This window comes from Girardinichthys multiradiatus, chromosome 12 (assembly GCF_021462225.1).
Source record: "Girardinichthys multiradiatus isolate DD_20200921_A chromosome 12, DD_fGirMul_XY1, whole genome shotgun sequence".
Classification (NCBI taxonomy): Eukaryota; Metazoa; Chordata; class Actinopteri; order Cyprinodontiformes; family Goodeidae; genus Girardinichthys; species Girardinichthys multiradiatus.
The window spans coordinates 6,996,937-7,016,875 of record NC_061805.1 but is presented as its reverse complement, the minus strand read 5'-3'; the positions used below and the strand labels follow the sequence as shown (position 1 = coordinate 7,016,875).

At 42.9% G+C, this 19,939-nt stretch overlaps 1 protein-coding gene across 1 annotated transcript in view; it reads left to right on the top strand.

The window, feature by feature from the left end:
* Positions 1 to 19,939, top strand: part of galnt9 (polypeptide N-acetylgalactosaminyltransferase 9) — a 173,367-nt gene that overhangs the window by 69,079 nt on the left and 84,349 nt on the right. Inside the window, exon 4 of the mRNA XM_047380147.1 lies at positions 8,592 to 8,766. Within this exon, the coding sequence (XP_047236103.1) occupies positions 8,592 to 8,766 (175 nt within the window). The remainder of the gene's footprint in view (positions 1 to 8,591; positions 8,767 to 19,939) is intronic.

The following is a 19,939-nucleotide window of genomic DNA, read 5'->3' as shown; positions in this document are numbered from 1 at the left end:
AACACATCAGATGTGGTGATGTTTGTGAAGATTGAGGAGTCAGTATGCTACTATGGTATTTCTAATAAGTACCTCCACATCCACTTCCAAAATGTTTTACACTTATATTGAACAGCTGCGCTCTACACTGACTCAGCATTTCAACGAATAACTTTTTATGTGTTTTGGCCTTTCATCCACACATAAACTCATTTGTACATCACTAAAAATTAATAACTTTGAAAACTATGACCAAAGTGAAGAATTAAAAAACTCTGTTTACATGGTCAAACTGACTTTTATGGTTCGGGCATCACTGTCTGCAACAAATATTGCGGCGCTGACGTCAAATGTGCTGCAATTGTTTATAGACTCAGCCAAACAGTGGAGTAAAAATGAATGCTTTCAGAGAGGTGCAGATTACATTGGTTCAGACACTTGTGGTTTGTTGTGTTTTACAAGCCCTTCTGCTGCAACACACACTACTGTCCACACAAACGAACATCCTGGTACCATGTTTTATACTTACTAGGAAGTCGTGATTGTTTTGAAGGATTCTCATTGGCTGACATAGGTTTCATTTTTGCAGTACACTGCCCCCTATTCGTCTGGAGTGTTTAACACAACGCTCATTGGCATATTTCTGCAGGTTGGTGTGTATGAAAACTTTTCTGAAAAACCTCACGTGTGTACGATATTATTTTTAAAAACGATGTAGGGGAGATATTCGTTTGTTTTTTTTTAAAAAACCTGCTATGTGTGTACAAGGCCTCATTCTCTGGAGGCTGTTATACAGAGATCAGGGGTATCATTTACTGTTTCAATATTTGATTTGTCATCATAATACTAAGATTGAGCAAGTAGACTGACATGGCTCACATAAGCTCACTATTGTGCTCATGATCAATTAAAACTGACCAACTCCTGTCATGTTTCCAGATAAATGTCTTAGGAAAGTCCACAATGTGAAAAAACACAACCAAATGAACCAGGGATCAATTCATTAAAACACAAGGTGTATTTAGAATGGTCTTTGTGAATCTTAACAAATAATTTTTATAAAAGCCACCTTCCAAGCAGTGACAAGCCGTTATACCAAAATGTGTGATTTTTATATTTGAGCACAGTGTGGATGCATATTCAGTAGCTCTCTACTTCATTCTCTAGCGTTCCTCTAATGTTGCAGCATTCATAGTGCTCTGCTATACCGGAATATTTAAGGGGTTCCTTAAATAGTCTATAAATTGATCTTATTTCATAGTATGCTGAATAGGTATTCATCTTTAATGTTTCACTCACATAAAATATAGTCACTATTCCACAAGTGTCTTGAAAATTGTTCAGTATGTTTTCTTTCCTTTTTTTGGTATCAGCTCAGGGGATGTTCTACCGTTTTTCCCTTTTTCAACCAAGTCCAAAAATAATTACACTCTAAAAGCTTTAAATGTGGTGTAGCTCCAGGTCAGGCTGATCCTTAACGAGTCACACTGCACTGTCTGTGGACATTCAGTAAGGGCAAATAGAACTTTATATACAGATGTCTGCTTCCTCGTGGGAGCCTTAATCCAGCTTTTAGCAGTGACTCATCTAACATTGAATGTAAAAATCTGTTTTAAATGTTTCTTTTTTTACATGGCATTTGGAATCAGTACACCCAGTGCGCTAAAACACTTTTTGCCAAAAAACATATTAAAGGGTTTTAGTTTTTACATTTTCAGCTTTCTTTAAGTTTGCAAATGCCTGTTTGTTGATTAAACCTACCCAAAACATTATTTGCTTTAACATTATTTAATTAGTAGGGGTGCAATGAGACAAAGCATAATATTGCATATGAGAGCAAGGGAAGACATATTTTTTACTTTATTTTGGTACGAACCTTGAATATGTCCATTTTTTTTTGTTTACATTACGAGCCTTTAACATACAGTTTTGTTTAAAGCATTAGCACCGTGTTTAAAAAAAGTAAAACTCAAAATTCCTAAAACTTCTCTTTTCATACATGCAATTGTATTGGGCACACTGCACCTCTCAAGTCCCAACCTGGTGAAATTTGCTGCATGTCTTCCCCCTCTCTTCACCCCATTTCCTGTCTGCCTACTTTCAGAAAAAAGCAAAAAAAAAAGGCCATTAGTGCCCCCCCCCCCAAAAAGAAAGCCTGTTTGATATCACCCCATAGGTTTTCTGTTGGATTAAGGTGCAGGGACTGGTATGGCCACTCTTACATAAATCTTTTGGTCTGGAACCAAGATTCTTCTCGCTTACTCGTATACAGGTCCTTCTCAAAATATTAGCATATTGTGATAAAGTTCATTATTTTCCATAATGTCATGATGAAAATTTAACATTCATATATTTTAGATTCATTGCACACTAACTGAAATATTTCAGGTCTTTTATTGTCTTAATACGGATGATTTTGGCATACAGCTCACGAAAACCCAAAATTCCTATCTCACAAAATTAGCATATCATTAAAAGGGTCTCCAAACGAGCTATGAACCTAATCATCTGAATCAACGAGTTAACTCTAAACACCTGCAAAAGATTCCTGAGGCCTTTAAAACTCCCAGCCTGGTTCATCACTCAAAAACCCAATCATGGGTAAGACTGCCGACCTGACTGCTGTCCAGAAGGCCACTATTGACACCCTCAAGCAAGAGGGTAAGACACAGAAATAAATTTCTGAATGAATAGGCTGTTCCCAGAGTGCTGTATCAAGGCACCTCAGTGGGAAGTCTGTGGGAAGGAAAAAGTGTGGCAGAAAACGCTGCACAACGAGAAGAGGTGACCGGACCCTGAGGAAGATTGTGGAGAAGGGCCGATTCCAGACCTTGGGGGACCTGCGGAAGCAGTGGACTGAGTCTGGAGTAGAAACATCCAGAGCCACCGTGCACAGGCGTGTGCAGGAAATGGTCTACAGGTGCCGCATTCCCCAGGTCAAGCCACTTTTGAACCAGAAACAGCGGCAGAAGCGCTTGACCTGGGCTACAGAGAAGCAGCACTGGACTGTTGCTCAGTGGTCCAAAGTACTTTTTTCGGATGAAAGCAAATTCTGCATGTCATTCGGAAATCAAGGAGTCTGGAGGAAGACTGGGGAGAAGGAAATGCCAAAATGCCAGAAGTCCAGTGTCAAGTACCCACAGTCAGTGATGGTCTGGTGGCCGTGTCAGCTGCTGGTGTTGGTCCACTGTGTTTTATCAAGGGCAGGGTCAATGCAGCTAGCTATCAGGAGATTTTGGAGCACTTCATGCTTCCATCTGCTGAAAAGCTTTATGGAGATGAAGATTTCATTTTTCAGCACGACCTGGCACCTGCTCACAGTGCCAAAACCACTGGTAAATAGTTTACTGACCATGGTATCACTGTGCTCAATTGGCCTGCCAACTCTCCTGACCTGAACCCCATAGAGAATCTGTGGGATATTGTGAAGAGAACGTTGAGAGACTCAAGACCCAACACTTTGGATGAGCTAAAGGCCGCTATTGAAGCATCCTGGGCCTCCATAAGACCTCAGCAGTGCCACAGGCTGATTGCCTCCATGCCACGTCGCATTGAAGCAGTCATTTCTGCCAAAGGATTCCCAACCAAGTATTGAGTGCATAACTGTACATGATTATTTGAAGGTTGACGTTTTTTGTATTAAAAACACTTTTCTTTTATTGGTCGGATGAAATATGCTAATTTTGTGAGATAGGAATTTTGGGTTTTCATGAGCTGTATGCCAAAATCCTCTGTATTAAGACAATAAAAGACCTGAAATATTTCAGTTAGTGTGCAATGAATCAAAAATATATGAATGTTAAATTTTCATCATGACATTATGGAAAATAATGAACTTTATCACAATATGCTAATATTTTGAGAAGGACCTGTATGTGGAGTATTTGACTTGTTGAAAAACCAATTTACAAGGTACTTTCACTTTGGCTTAACGCAGCATGAGCTCTTCAAGCATTGTGATTTCTTCAACCTTATCTATTATCCCTGGGATGCAATAAATAGTATTGATACATAGAATAGGAAATGTCCCCATAGTATAATGCCTAAGCCGACCTGCTTAAATTCAATGTTTGGGGCTTGTCTGACAAACTGTCTGCAGCCTTTACACTTGAAAGGGATGCTAGCATCAGTCGACAAAATGTACAATTTCTCATTATGCCAGATAATGCCTTCTTGGGCAAGTTACCTCTTGAAGTATTTAAGTTCTTGAACATGCTATTGATTTTGGTCCACAGCATAAGCAATATGTACAATATATCCTGAGAGCTAGGTCTGTTATGGTTTTATTCCTAAACTATGTATACTAGTAAATGCAGAAATAGATTAAATGAATTGGTAAATGGTTTGCCAAAAACAATTAATTTGGTTGGTTATGTAGGACTGCTGTTATTTTGAACACGACTGTATAGCAGGGAGTCAAACTTACAGCACTTCTCCATATATTCCGGGCTCAGAATAACAGCTTGGACCAAAACAACGGGGAGATAGTGCTTCATTACACAGACTCTATACTGTGCCGTTTTTTTATATCACAAGATGTCATTGCCCTCCTATTACTCAGTGGACTAAGCTTTGTCCAAATATTTACCTAACTTTATTTAATCATGACATAACTGCATTTGATAATAAAAATGCCAGTGCACGCTAAATAGAAAGGATCATCTAAAAGAAAGAAATAATATAAGGGGAAAAGTTTCAATGATTGGTTTGTTTCTTTGATACACTGTCAAAAGCAAACACTTGTTTTCTTCAAGGGTCAATGCTTCTATTTTCAATCTCTTTCCTTACAACAGGCATCACAGTATATTAAGACCTTCAGCTGGAAAAAGATTCCTGACAATCCCTCGCTCACTGTGTGTCCTCAATCACACAGGCGGGGGATTAGACTCCCATTTTTTTGGGGGGGGGACTCATTGGCTGATTTATATTGCAAGACAAAGTCAGAAGCTAGGTGTGGATACTGCTCAGAGGCGGTGTCCCACAAGCGTCCTTATTAATCTCTTTCAGAAAGTGGAACGCTCAGCAGTAACCCAGAGGAGAAGCTCAAACAACCATCAATCCTCCAATAAAACACAGACAGCAATTTGCAAACCTCACTATAACAGGTCAACTTTCCATCGAGTACATCCAGCAGCATGTGTGAGCACCGAGGACATAAGATGCAATAATACACCAAGAATAAGTACATTAGTGGAGAAATGCACACATTGCAGTGTTTGCTACACATGAACTCGAAAAACAAGAGCTGGTTCAGTCTTTACATTCAACAGCATGAATTGCTGGAGGAATTCCATATCATGATATTCATGTATTTTGCAAAAATATTGCAATCTGACTTAATGGGGACCAGCACTTCCTGTACATGTGTCCTTTTGGGCAAACGTTAGGTCAGTACTTTAATACTGCTTTAAATGCATATGCTTTTTGACAACATTAGTGGGATTCATTTGTAAAATGACGATTTAAGAAGAATTAGTGCTTTAAAAATAACTTTTTCCCAAACCATTTAAGCTTCTAAATGCAAGAATTCAAATACACCGCTCCTCCTGGCCCAGTTTTGCAGATTTTAGAAAAACTTTACTTAAAGGGTATTTTCTTTTCCCTTAAATGTCATTTCTGCATTTGAACAAGTACAATAATCAAATGTTTAATTTAGTAAGCCACAAAGTATTGTTAATGTGGCATTAAAGGGGCAACTTGAATCTTTAAATACTTTTTTAATCTAGCTGCAGACCAAAATATGAAGTATTTGTTCATTTATTGTTTTTTAATTTTCATTGGCTTGAAATAAAAATTACTTCATAATGAATACCTAATGTTTAAACCTCTGTCATGCTGTTTTTCTATGTATCTTAGTGTACCAAAAAATTTGGGTGTAAAAGACAAAGAATTAAGCACATTTTTGTAACATTAACTTCTTTGTCTCTATTAATTTACCCCCACTTTTGTATAGTGTGTGTGAAAGAATGATTGGTATACAAATAACAGCATCAGGAGGGGGCACATTACTTTTGGCGTGACATACCTCATTTTGTTTATTTTTTTGTAGAGATGGACGTTGAATGAACAAATAGCAGTTATCTGGGACCGGGTTGCGGTGGCAGCAGTCCAAGCAGAGACACCCAGATTTTCCTTTCCCCGGACACCTCCTCCAGCTCTTCTGGAGGAGGCCTGAGGTTTTCCCAGGCCAGCCGAGAGACCTAGTCCCTCCAGCGTGTCCTGGGCTGCCCCTAGGCCTCCTCCCGAAAAACACCTCCCGAGGCGTCCAGGAGGCAACCAAAACTGATGCTTGAGCCACCTCAGCTGACTTCTCTCAATGTGGAGGAGCAGTGTCTCTACTCCGAGCTCCTCTCGGATGGCCAAGCTCCTCACCCTATCTCTAAGTGAGGTGCCGGCCACTTGGAGAGGAAGCTCAGTTCAGCCCCATTTATTCGGGATCTCGTTCTTTTGGTCATGACCGAAAGTTCATGAATATAGGTGAGGGTAGAAACGTAGATCGACTGGTAAATTGAAAGTATTTCCTGCTCAGCGTCCGCATTACTGTGGCAGCCGCACTGATCTGTCAGTTGATCGCCTGCTAAATTTTCCTCTCCCTCGTGAACAAGAACCCAAGATACTTGATCTCCACTTGAGGCAGGAACTCCCCTCCAACCCGGAGAGGGCAAACCAGCCTTTTGAGGTTTAGAACCATGGCCTTTGACTTGGAGGAGGACAAGGATAGACAAAATCCACTGGTTTCCAAACCAGACCCCCTCCACTCCAGACCTTTGCACGACTAGAAATCCTGTTTATGAAAGTTATGAACAGTACTGGTGAGAAAGGGCAACCCTGCTAGAGTCCAACTCAAATTACTAACAGGTCTGACTTAATTCTGTAAGAATTATATGATTTTTTGATTATAAATCATAATTCATAGTAATAAGTTCTAACCAAAAATCATATCTTATGAACAGATATTAGAGATACACTGTGGTGTTGTGATTATTGACTGACTGACTGACTAATTGTAATTATTAGTTGTTGTTAGGCCAGTAATAATTACAATTAATTAATTGTCATTAATCATTGATAATAATTAACCAAAACCATGCTAAATGTCAATGTGTTATCAACCGTTTTATCAAAAAGGGGTAAATCGAGCATTACCTTAGTTGACATAAAATCACTCACTCACACAAAATGAACAGAAACACTGTCTCTTTATCTATGTGAAAAATTATTAAACGAAATAGTTCCCTTTTACGATCAGCTATTCAGGTCCAAAAAACTTTTCACCTACTTAAACCATACAGTACTCTACATAAGGACTGATTAATAATCAAAAAATAAGAATTCACATAAACCAGCAGTTTATGGACGGATATGGGAATAAATCAACACTCTGGATTGATCAGGACAGTATTGAATGCCTTCTCCAGGTCCACAAAACACATGTGGACCGTTTGCGCAAACTCCCATAAAGTTGGTGCAGTTGTGTTGAGCACCAGGGAATGATCTGAGGCATACCACCAAGCCCACATCTGAATGGCTCCAGAAAACCAAATGAAAAAGAAAAACAACTTTACAACTGTTTCTTCAAGTAACAAAAGCAGATGTCATGTCCAGCACAGTTCAAGAGGAGCAAGGCAACAGTGAGTTTTACAAAATCGACAAAGCAGCTCATAACTGTGAAAGGAAAATGAAACATTTGGTTTTGTATTCAACGCCCTCTCCTCTAATACCCCCAAATAGAACTTAGTACAACCAACTTCCTTCAAAGCCACTAAATGTAACATTAGTAAGTAAATAGCATCATGATGACCCTTTGGGCCTTGGTCACCCCAGCTAGATAAAGTTCTGGACATGTATAAAACAAAGTTTATAAAGGGTATGAAGGAAAATTCAAATCTTTAAACATCACACTGAGCACTTTTGAATGCATCATCTTAAAATGAAAGAGTATGGCACAACTTCAAACCTACCACTCACCTAAACTGACAAGCAAGGAATGCATTAATCAGAGAAGCAGCCACAAAAAAAAAAAAATACGAGGTTACTCTGGAGGAACAGCAAAGATCCATAGCTCAGGTAGAAGAACAACAGGTGAAATACTAGTCTTGCGCTCTGTATATCCTTTATAGAAGAGTGGCAAGAGGAAAGTCACTGTTGGAAGACCGTCATGAGATTTCCCGTGTTGTTTTTTTAGTCTGTCACATAATATTTCAATGATATAAATAGGAGTTTGAGGTTGTAATGTGAAAACTTCAAGGGGTATGAATAGTTTTGCAAGGCACTGTACCTTTGCAAACTGATGTTTTTAAAGATTATAGATTTTTTAAAATGCATCGATGACCAAATGGATAAATATAGTTAAGAACAAAATTAACATTTCTCAAACTAAGTGTTATCATTAAAAATATAATAACCTTGTCTGCCATAAACCGTATACTTTATTTAAAATTTAAGTCCAAAACATTGTAAATGTCAAAATGAGCATGTAACAAACATTTTTATTGTGGAAAAATAAGAAGGTGGTGTTGTCTTGAAGATCTATTTTTCCTGAACTACCTTTCCGATGTTCTTATACTTTCATTTTTATGAGGATTGCTTTTTCTTCATCTGTTTTCTTTTAGTGGAGTTGAAATTCAACTTGGACCAGTACGTGAACAAACGCTACCCAGGCCTGGTGAAGATTGTGAGGAATAACAAGAGGGAGGGCTTGATCCGAGCCAGAATCCACGGCTGGAATGCTGCCACGTCTCCTGTTGTCGGCTTCTTTGATGCTCACGTCGAGTTCAACACTGGCTGGTAAGAAAAGGTCACATTTAACAGATGAAAGTCCAAGGGATGCAGACAGATACCTGGTCCTAGCTGTTTCATTGTTCTTGCTCATGTTTTTAGAAGAGATATCATGAAGGTTGTCATGTAACAGTATCTGTGGAATATATACTGGTGCTGATATAGCTCTATATCAAGTTCTGATACAGCATTATCAATAGAATTGTTCAAAATATAAATAGGGGTTTACAGGAGGTTTGTTATTTATTTTTTTTGTTTTATTTTCTTTTTAAAGTGGTGGATGGATTAAATTACATCCAAGTTTAAAAGAAGGAACCTAAAGTTTTTATAATAGGTACCATCTCTGTAAATCCTAAATTTTCCAACATACTGACACATAATTTAAAACATTACTTCCATTAATAAATTAATATTCTTATCCTTTGTCAGGGTTTCACTGGCTGAAGGATGTGATAAAATTATGATTTTTTTTTTACCTAGAAGTAGAATTTTCTAATTTTTAAGTTTGAAAAATCATCATAACAGTCGTAAACAGAGGTTGAAATTCTGAAAGTCAGAGATTTCTAACCAACCGCGACCTTAAAATCCAATATGGCTGCATCACATCTAAAACCTACTGATAGCCATCTGTACAAAATCCTTTAGTTTGCAGGGTTTGGTAATACACACTGCATAGAAAGTTAATATCCATGATAGAGAAATGTCGTGTGGATTCAGTTGTGGAACAAGATGGAAACCAGCTTTCCCAACATTGTTAACAGGGATCTTATCCATACAAATGAACAACAAAAGTCCCGTTCAGTTTTTATGCTTCTGCTGATTCTACATTATATTGTCTTCTATGGTCAAACAGAGTCACCAGGGTAGGTTGCCATGATTTCTGACTGTTTTATAGTCAACTTTCGTTAGGTTTAAGTTAGGTATTCAAACGGAAAACCTAAGTTAAAACCGTAAGTTAAAAATTTTAACTTGATGAATTAGGACTGAATTATTGTCATGATATGACATCCTGGGACTTGGTTTGTGTTTTTGTGTTAACTGTGTTTAGGTGTATGTTTTCCTTTATTGTTTATTAGTTCCACCTGTCCCCTCTGCCTCCCTGCCAGCTTGTCACACCTGTTCTTAGTTTCTGTGATTACCGGCCTTTGTTTTCTCCCTGTATATTAGTTGGTCTTTGTTCTTTGTTCCCCGCTGGTTTCTCCATCACTGTTTCTCGTCACTACCCTTGTTGATGTTCAGTTTTGCTACGTTGGAGAACTGAGTACTCATGTAGGTTTTTGGCTCTGAACTCGGTTATGTACCTGCAGTGATTTTTGTGACGCTTTTGACGGTTTTGGAATAAAACCTCAAGATTAACTCATCATGCGGCTGCCAAGCTCTTTTCTGCACTTTGGTCCGATTCAAACACTTAACGTGATAATTATAGGGCACCAGCCTATGTTGTCTGACATGTTTATTACTTCGCTGTTTTGGTTACGGAGCTTTACTGAACTTTTTAAATGCCTCAAACATTGTTGTCAGTTTGAATTGTTACTTCACTTAATAGCAACTGCTCTGTGGCACAGCTTGGATCATTGCTATCTTTTGGCTGTTCTTGTTCATCTGCCTCAAAGGCAAAAATGCTGTAAACACATTTTCTTTCCGTTTATTTATTTATTTTTATTTTTGACTAAAAAGGGTTGAGAGGGCTCATCCTCTGATATTCTTGTCATGTTATGGGAGTTCAAAACTTTAGCGCACACTGACTGTTAGCCATCAGGTGAGCCGCTTTAAGGGAAAGGAGGGCATCTTTGCGAAGCTTTGTGCTAACTTGAGAATATATAAGTGGCTCAGTTTATTTTGATTTTGACTCAAATGAGTATCTTAAAAGATGTTTTATTAAGGATTATATCGAGATATTGATTTTCAAAACAATATCAATAAAGAGCTGGCTTGTCAATTTGGAACTTGAACTTGGTTTAATTATTATTATCATTCCCAGGTCCAAGGTCTGACTTCACAGATAAGTAGAAAACATAAGAACTAACCACTTACAGAACTTGTTCCTGGTTCACTAGTCCACTACATAATAATCAATATGTATATATTAACCTTAAAAATTATAATAGTTATTCTTGGATGGTCACTAAAGGCAGGCTAAATACCATTAATGGTACTTGTACCACAGTTTGAGAACCATTGCTGTAAAACATACATTTCGTAAGAGCTGAAATCATCAGGACTGCAAATTAATTTTATTTGTGGGTGCTGGAATTATTTTGTAGATTGAAATTACTTCTGGGGATCTCACTGTGTCTGTCTGTTTCATAAGTTTACCAGCAAACATGTTGCTGAAATCAATGCAGTTGGCACCTAATTTGAGCCTGTCATAATTATTATTAATTATTAATTGTCCATAAATCTGTAGGAATGCTTGTACAACTCCTGCAGTGCCTCAGATTCTGACATTTCTTTTAGTATACAATTCTTCATTGTTGTCTTGACAATTCATTAACTGCAAATAATCTAAACTAAAATGCAGTGGATACCCTGTTTTTTTCACATTGTATCAAATATAAAATCATTCAACTTCAGGTAATATGCTCAACCCTCGACCATTTGAGGAAATTAGGGATGTGAAGATTAAGTGATTGGTACCAATACAAAGTCATGCAAATGTATAACTTAAGTGCATTGGTTTTAATTAGATGCAGATTTTAGATGGAATTTAGGTACATCAGTTTTTAAATCTTGCTATCACTAAAATCTGATCCATTCAAATGAAAGCTACGTTTGTGAATAGAGTCCCGCTGGACTCTTCTTCTGCACCCATCCCTGATGTGAAGCGTCATTTTTGGCAGGTCCTACTGGTCAGGAGGAGGATCCACAGGATCACCCTGATCATGTAGATCAATTAATATTCCCAAAGGAACTTATAGTATGTCATGTGAGTTGAACACAGAACACACTGGTGTGCAATTTATTACTACATTATTCAGATTTGCATTAGAATTATTAAATAATTCCAAATTAATAATGTAACAGTAAAACAATTGTTGTGAATGTCAGTAAATTAACATTGTCCAATTTTTAAAATAGTTACTGTATAAAATTGTTTTTTGATCTTGTTCATTATTCAGCCATTTAAATTGTTGTGTTCATAGATAAAAATCCAATACTAGATAAAATACATTGATGACAAATACCATTTGTTTAATTTATTTGTAAAGCTTTAAACAACTTAAAAACTAACATATTAACTTTAGGAACAAAGTTTAAATCAGTTTATTTGCAGAGCATAATAATTATTATTATTATCAGAATCAGAAAAGCTTTATTGCCAAGTACGTTTTTGGAATTTGTCAAGGAATTTGTTTTGGCGTAGTTGGTGCAATACAGTACTCAAACAGTATAAATATAACTACAATATAAATATAAATATATGTGCACAGTTTTAAGTGAGTGAGAGTAAATGTAGAGCAGTATAAGATGCGAGAGCGGTACAACAGTGCAGGTGATCAGTGTGCAAGTATGGCAGTGCAAGTAAAGCAGAAGTCCAAGCTGAGCTTTAATGTAACGCATAGAGTTGGAAGTTACAAGTGTCCTGTCAGCAAAAAAAAGGGGCGGTGTGGGGGAAAGGGAGAGTGTCAGTGTGGTTTCCAGGCTTTGTTAACCAGGCTGGTGGCAGATGGGAAAGAACTGTTCTTGTGGCATGAGGTTTTGGTCCGGATGGACCGCAGCCTCCTGCCAGAGGGGAGAGTCTCAAAGAGTCTGTGACCGGGGTGGGAGGGATCAGCCAGAATCTTCCCTGCCCACTCCAGGGTCCTGGCGGTGTACAGTTCCTGGAGTGACAGTAGACTGCAGCCAATCACCTTCTCAGCAGACCAAATGACATGCTGCAGCCTGCCCTTATCCTTGACTGTAGCAGCGGCGTACCATATGGTGATGGAGGAGGTGAGGATGGTCTCAATAATGGCTGTGTAGAAGTGCACATCATAGTCTTTGGCAGGTTGAATTTTTTTAGCTGCCGCAGGAAGAACATCCTCTGCTGGGCTTTCTTGATGAGGGAGCTGATGTTTGGTTCCCACTTGAGGTCCCGGGAGATGATGGTTCCCAGGAAGCGGAAAGATTCCACAGTGTCAATTGTGGAGTCACAGAGGGTGATGGGGGCAGGTGAGGCTGGGTTCTGCCTGAAGTCCACAACCATCTCCACTGTCTTTAGAGGGTTGAGCTCAAGGTTGTTCTGGCTGCACCAGTCCAACAGATGGTCCACCTCCCATCTGTACGCGGATTCGTCACCATCAGAGATGAGTCCGATCAGAGTGGTGTCATCCGCAAACTTCAGAAGCTTGACAGACTGGTGACTGGAGGTGCAGCTGTTGGTGTACTGGGAGAAGAGCAGAGGACAGAGAACACAGCCTTGGGGGGAACTGGTGCTGATGGTCAGGGAACCAGAGACTAATAAATAAACCAAACATTAATATTAGATTTCATCTGACTGAATTACAGGTCCTTCTCAAAATATTAGCATATTGTGATAAAGTTAATTATTTCCCATAATGTAATGATGAAAATTTAACATTCATATATTTTAGATTCATTGCACACTAACTGAAATAATTCAGGTATTTTATTGTCTTAATACGGATGATTGTGGCATACAGCTCATGAAAACCCAAAATTCCTATCTCACAAAATTAGCATATTTCATCCGACCAATAAAAGAAAAGTGTTTTTAATACAAAAAACGTCAACCTTCAAATAATCATGTACAGTTGTGCACTCAATACTTGGTCGGGAATCCTTTGGCAGAAATGACTGCTTCAATGCGGCGTGGCAAGGAGGCAATCAGCCTGTGGAACTGCTGAGGTCTTATGGAGGCCCAGGATGCTTCGATAGCGGCCTTTAGCTCATCCAGAGTGTTGGGTCTTGAGTCTCTCAACGTTTTCTTCACAATATCCCACAGATTCTCTATGGGGTTCAGGTCAGGAGAGTTGGCAGGCCAATTGAGCACAGTGATACCATGGTCAGTAAACCATTTACCAGTGGTTTTGGCACTGTGAGCAGGTGCCAGGTCGTGCTGAAAAATGAAATCTTCATCTCCATAAAGCTTTTCAGCAGATGGAAGCATGAAGTGCTCCAAAATCTCCTGATAGCTAGCTGCATTGACCCTGCCCTTGATAAAACACAGTGGACCAACACCAGCAGCTGACACAGCAACCAGACCATCACTGACTGTGGGTACTTGACACTGGACTTCTGGCATTTTGGCATTTCCTTCTCCCCAGTCTTCCTCCAGACTCTGGCACCTTGATTTCCGAATGACATGCAGAATTTGCTTTCATCCGAAAAAAGTACTTTGGACCACTGAGCAACAGTCCAGTGCTGCTTCTCTGTAGCCCAGGTCAGGCGCTTCTGCCGCTGTTTCTGGTTCAAAAGTGGCTTGACCTGGGGAATACGGCACCTGTAGACCATTTCCTGCACACGCCTGTGCACGGTGGCTCTGGATGTTTCTACTCCAGACTCAGTCCACTGCTTCCGCAGGTCCCCCAAGGTCTGGAATCGGCCCTTCTCCACAATCTTCCTCAGGGTCCGGTCACCTCTTCTCGTTGTGCAGCGTTTTCTGCCACAGTTTTTCCTTCCCACTGAGGTGCCTTGATACAGCACTCTGGGAACAGCCTATTCGTTCAGAAATTTCTTTCTGTGTCTTACCCTCTTGCTTGAGGGTGTCAATAGTGGCCTTCTGGACAGCAGTCAGGTCGGCAGTCTTACCCATGATTGGGGTTTTGAGTGATGAACCAGGCTGGGAGTTTTAAAGGCCTCAGGAATCTTTTGCAGGTGTTTAGAGTTAACTCGTTGATTCAGATCATTAGGTTCATAGCTCGTTTAGAGACCCTTTTCATGATATGCTAATTTTGTGAGATAGGAATTTTGGGTTTTCATGAGCTGTATGCCAAAATCATCCATATTAAGACAATAAAAGACCTGACATATTTCAGTTAGTGTGCAATGAATCTAAAATATATGAATGTTAAATTTTCATCATGCCATTATGGAAAATAATGAACTTTATCACAATATGCTAATATTTTGAGAAGGACCTGTATATCTGTTTAACTTCCTCCCACTGGGGAAACCCAGCGGGAGTTTGAAAACAATGTGCTGGGAGTCAGCTGTTCTCTCTGGGTTTAGCGCACCTCAACCACCCGGTCAGCTGACAGCTGGCGAGGCGAGCCGGTTGCTGGAGCAGCGGATGAACACATCGGCGCATTTGTGCAGTTAAGCGATATCTTGATAAACTGATGAGATATTTTAGGTTTACACAACTACATTCTTGTCTAAAAACTTTATAAAAGTTCAGTTGATTCACAGAATGCGCAATATATCCAATTTTATTCACAACTTTTCTCATCCAGGATGTTATCAGCCTACAAATACATCCTTCAAAAAAAGGCAGGCCTGATATTGTACACAGCAATAGTGAATGACATCCGTGAATCAGTAAATCTGTGTTTGATTAATCTCTGGCTTCAAGAACCCGGATGTTCTTGATGCCTGGTTCCTTGTCTAGATTCCGGTTCCTGACACCAGTCCCGGTTCTGTCTGGGGGATGGGGGTCGGAGAGGTCTGCATGGTTTGGCAGGGGGGCTGGCCGGGGCTGATCTCGGGGTGGACTGGTCTCAGCTTCTTGGTGATTTTTGGTTTTGGCTCTGTGTGCTCTCTGCCTTTTGTGGGCTTCGGTGTGGGGCTACTTCAGGCAGGGGTATGGGGATCGGGAATGTTCTTGGACCTGGATGCTCTGGGTCTTCTTCTCACGGAGGTGCACTTTTGCAAGAGGCTTTGTTTATGGAAGGCTGGTGGGGGCACACTTGCAGGGCATGGGCTTTGTGCATGGCTTTTGCTTTGGGTGCTCATTGCTGCGCTCTGTCCTCCGCTGTTTGGTGTGCTGTGGTGTCAGGGCTCTGGCCTCTGTGTTTTGTATGGCAGGCCAGGCGTCGGGGGCTTGGCGGTTGCAGCGGGCTTCTCGGCCTTATGCTGGGGTGGGCATTGCTTGTCTGCTGGGTGGTTCCTGATGGGTGGTGTGTGCTTGGAGTTGGTGGTCTTCACCGTGCCCCTACCGATGCATGGAAGGATGTGTGGTGTTGCTGTGGCGATGGCTTGAGGGGAACCGCAGCTTGGCTTGGCTCTGTCATTTCTGCTTGGCTGGCATGGATGTTGGTGGTTCTGCATCTCGGGGGGGAGTGTGGCCTCTTTGCTGTGCATGCTGTGGCCTTTCTTTGCTGCCCTTCTGCTTGTTAGGCTTGTGTCTTTCCCTTGGGCACGGTGGTGGTCAGGGTGGTGCATTGCGGGGTCTGCTTGACTGCCTGGCTGCCCCGGGGAGTCTCAGTTCGTTTGTCTCTGGGGTGTGCATATGCCTATGCTGGCCCGGAGCTTGCATTTTTGTGGGTCTGCCATTTTGGGTTGGGTGTTTCTTGTTGGCGTCCTCGGTGTTGGTGTGGGACATGTTTTGTTGCCCTGCTTGCCCGGTTGTGGCTGGGGTCTGGTGCCGGGCATCGGGGACTGGGCGCTCTGTTGGCTCTGCCCCGTGGTTGGGGGGTGGTTGGGCATGTTCGTCATGTGCCCTCCTTTGTGTGGCGTATTCTGGTTGCGCTGGGCTGGCTGGTCTGCTCTTTTTTCTGTGGTGGGGCTGCACCCTTGGTCAATGCTGCACATGCTTCCGGCTGGCTCCGTTTTGTGGCAATGGCAGAATCTTTTTGTGGCGTGGCACCCACCCATTTTTCTTTTTAAATGCACACTACAACAACATGCATCAACACCACATTTGAGCAGGCAGAGGTAGGCTTGGGGTCTTTTCACACTCTCGTTTGCTGTTTGCCATCTGGGGTCGGAGGCCGGGAGAGGGAGTGGACCTTCTGGTCGCGATCTGGGCTGGGGTTGAGGTTCGGGTCTTGGGGGTTGTCTGGTGCTGGGGCTGGCTCTTCGGCCCTCTCGGGATTGTTTTGATTGCCTTGGATCTCGGTCTCCGGCTTCGGTGCCCGGTCCATCGGTTGGGGAGGCGTCGGGCTCCGGCAAGGGGGTCTTGGCCAGGCGGTGTGCAGTGTTGATTGAGATGTGTCTTCGCTTTGATGGAGGGGCTGGCCAGCTTGCTTGGTGTGGTGGGGTGTGCCATGCGGGACGGTGGGTGGCAGGCATCCTGGGGCTCCTCCTGGGTTTGGTTGTGGGGTTGGCGGGGTGCCCGGTCCTTGGCCTGCTGTGTTGGCCTTCCTCCAATTCTTCCTTCTGCGGTTCTTGCCCCTGGCCGGGCGCAGGGCTACGGTTGGCGGGCAGGTGGGTGGGGCGGAGGAGCATGTCTTGTGCCTGCACTAGGGCGGTTGATGGGATGTGCTTGGCCTGGAGCAATTGGCCTGTCCAGCCCGGTTACCCGGTTGGTGCATGTTTCCCTCTCATGGACTGATCGGCTGGGGCTGCTGACGGTGGCCGAATAGTTGGGCGGACTTGGCGGTGTGCTGTTCTGCTGGCTGTTGTGTCTGGGTGGGGGATCAGGGTGGTGGGCTAGGGGGTGGCATGGAGGACTGCAGGGTGTGGGGTAAGGCGGGTTGTGTCCTCTTACTGGATGTGGGGTCATCGGCATCTAGATTGGCTGAGCAGCAATGGTAGAGCTGAGCTGGATAATGTTTCTACCTGGGCTATCATTTCAGTGGCAGTGAGGTTGTGTGTCTGTGTGTTTTCCGGGCTGGGGTGGGGGACGCCGTTCCCCCGAGTGTTTGCCGCTGGCCGGGGACCTCTGCCGGGTGAGTTTGTCCCATCTTGGTGTGGGGTCGGGGGCTCCGTTGTGAGCTTGGTGCTTGACGGTGTCTGCCCTGTTGCGCCTGTGGGCGGGGACTGGGGCAGCGTTGCGCGGTGCGCTGTGTGGTGGGGGCAGGTCGCGGCAGGGTGCTTGGAGCGGGGCTGTGTGTGGATCTTGCGCTGTGTGGGTGTTGCTTCGTTTGCTTTTTGGGGATGAAGCTCTCCTGTGGGACTGTGCCCATGTGCTGTGGGGGGGTGATTCATGGCGTTTGGGTTCAGGGGCATGTGTTCGATTTCTGTGTCCTGGTTGGGGGTGGCCCAGGGGGGGAGATTCATGTCGGGTTCACTGGGAGTGGAGGTCTCATGGGGTTGGGATTGGAATTCATTTTGGGTTGGGACTATTTTATTCTGTGGCGGCTCTGGTTGGTTGGGTTGTTTGGACCATGTAGTCCCCTCTTTTGTACATGGCCCCCTCCTTGGACTGGGGTCGGGGCGGGGGGTCGGGTTCCAGGGCGGGGTCGCTCATGTGCAGGGACGAGCCAGGGCTAGCTCAGACCAGATTCAGGTGCTGGGGCGGTCTGCCTGTCTCCACCCCTGGTTGGTTGTCCCTATGGGGTATCGGCACCTGGACCTGGGAGTATAGGGTATGTATGGGGAGTATGAGTGTGTGTACGACGTCCATTGTTGTTTGTCTTTAAGTTGGGTGTGTGGGTGTGAGTGTTTTTATGTGTACACATGAGGGTGGGAATGTGTGATTGTGATTGTGTGTGCCTGTTTTTTGTGTCAGGTTGGGTCTTGGGCTGCTCCCTCTCCTGGATCAGTTTAGGCCCCCATCGAATGTGGGACCTATTCCATCCCCGCCACACTACCTGCCAGTGGTTGGTATCTCTGCCTGCCGGTGTACTTGTGGTTCTCAGTATCCGGGGCTGGTTGCTTTGGTGTGTGCTAGCTCACTCCCGGTGGCTGCTTGCCGGGGCCGGGACCCCTAGACTCGGTCGGGCCTCTGCTTGGGGAGTGATATGTCCCGGGGTCTCGGGTCTCTGGGTCCATGGCTGGATCTGCTCGGGCGTAGACGGCTGCCGGCGGGGCCTGTAGGCTCATTGCTGCAGCTCCCTGGGGCTTCTGCACTGTGGCTGCTGGGTGGTTCCCCTGGGATTCTCCCCTGCTCCTCTCTGGGGGGGTTACGGTAGTCCCGGCAGTGGTTCTCCTGGGCTTCCTTTGCTCTGCGGGACCTTTGGATGTCTGTGGCTCGGATATCCTCCGTATCCTCCGTATCTGTCCCCAGTGCCCTGTCCCCAGTCCAGGGGGACAGTGGCGCCTCATACTCACTATTGCATATTTTTACGAGAAACCGTGTATGCACATGCACGCTCACACTCAGGTGTTAACAAATACACATAACAAATTCTTCTATATTGAGCCGCATTTACCACTAAACACATTTTGCACTCATAAGTACCGTGCACCTTTTGGTAAAAAAGCTGGTAATATGAACGTTTCTGCAGGTGTAGAAGCAAGTAGGGTGTTATCTTGTATTCTCTTCATCCTTCTTTCTTTTCTCCATTCTATTCTCCCACTCTCCCATTTTCCTTTTTGCCCCCTTTCTCTCTTTCGTGCTTCTTTTTTTTCCTTTCCATTTCTGTCTCCCTGTACATAACAATTGAAGTAATCCCAAAGCAGTTTCTAATAAAGTTTCTTTTTATGAATTTTAAGCAGAGCTTTAAAGCGTTCGCTGTAATGCCCTACTTGTGAAAGTAAATCTGTTGGGCTTTTCTTAGCCCTCAGACAACAATTTTGAGTGCTACTCTGCCGGACAGCACACGGTAAAAATAAAAAAAATTTAAAAAATGAATGAATGAATGAAACAAAATAAAAAACAGGGCAATATTTCATCATTTCATCAATGAAGTGAACCAAAGAGCCACTTGCGGCTCTGCAGTTGTAGGTTGCAGACGCCTGATCTAGCAGATGACAGCTGTGATCCTATCTCAATAAGGCTGAGGCTAAGAGTGCATCACCTTAATGTTTAATTAATTGTTAAAGTAAAACTGTAAAGGAAAAAAATGAAATTGGTCCAAGCGACCAATAAGCTAAGGTTTCTGTCCCAGTGCACATCATCATAAGAAATTGATTTAGTCTTTAGTACAGGGGCCATGAGCAGTTCTGCAGGGGCATTGGTCCCTGTTGGCCCCTGTCTAGAACCGCCCATGGCTCCATGAACCAGTTTGGTTCAAGTTTCAGCTGTCAGACAGATGTCTTCACATTCAAATCTACATTACTGTGGTAGATAGAAGGGCACATGTGCGAAGGTCATGTGACTGCAACCAAGCCCACATCGCCATCTCTCCACCACTGTGGCTGACGGTAGGTACAAACTTTAACATGCTAGCTGAGCCCTGTATATTCTGAGTTCTGT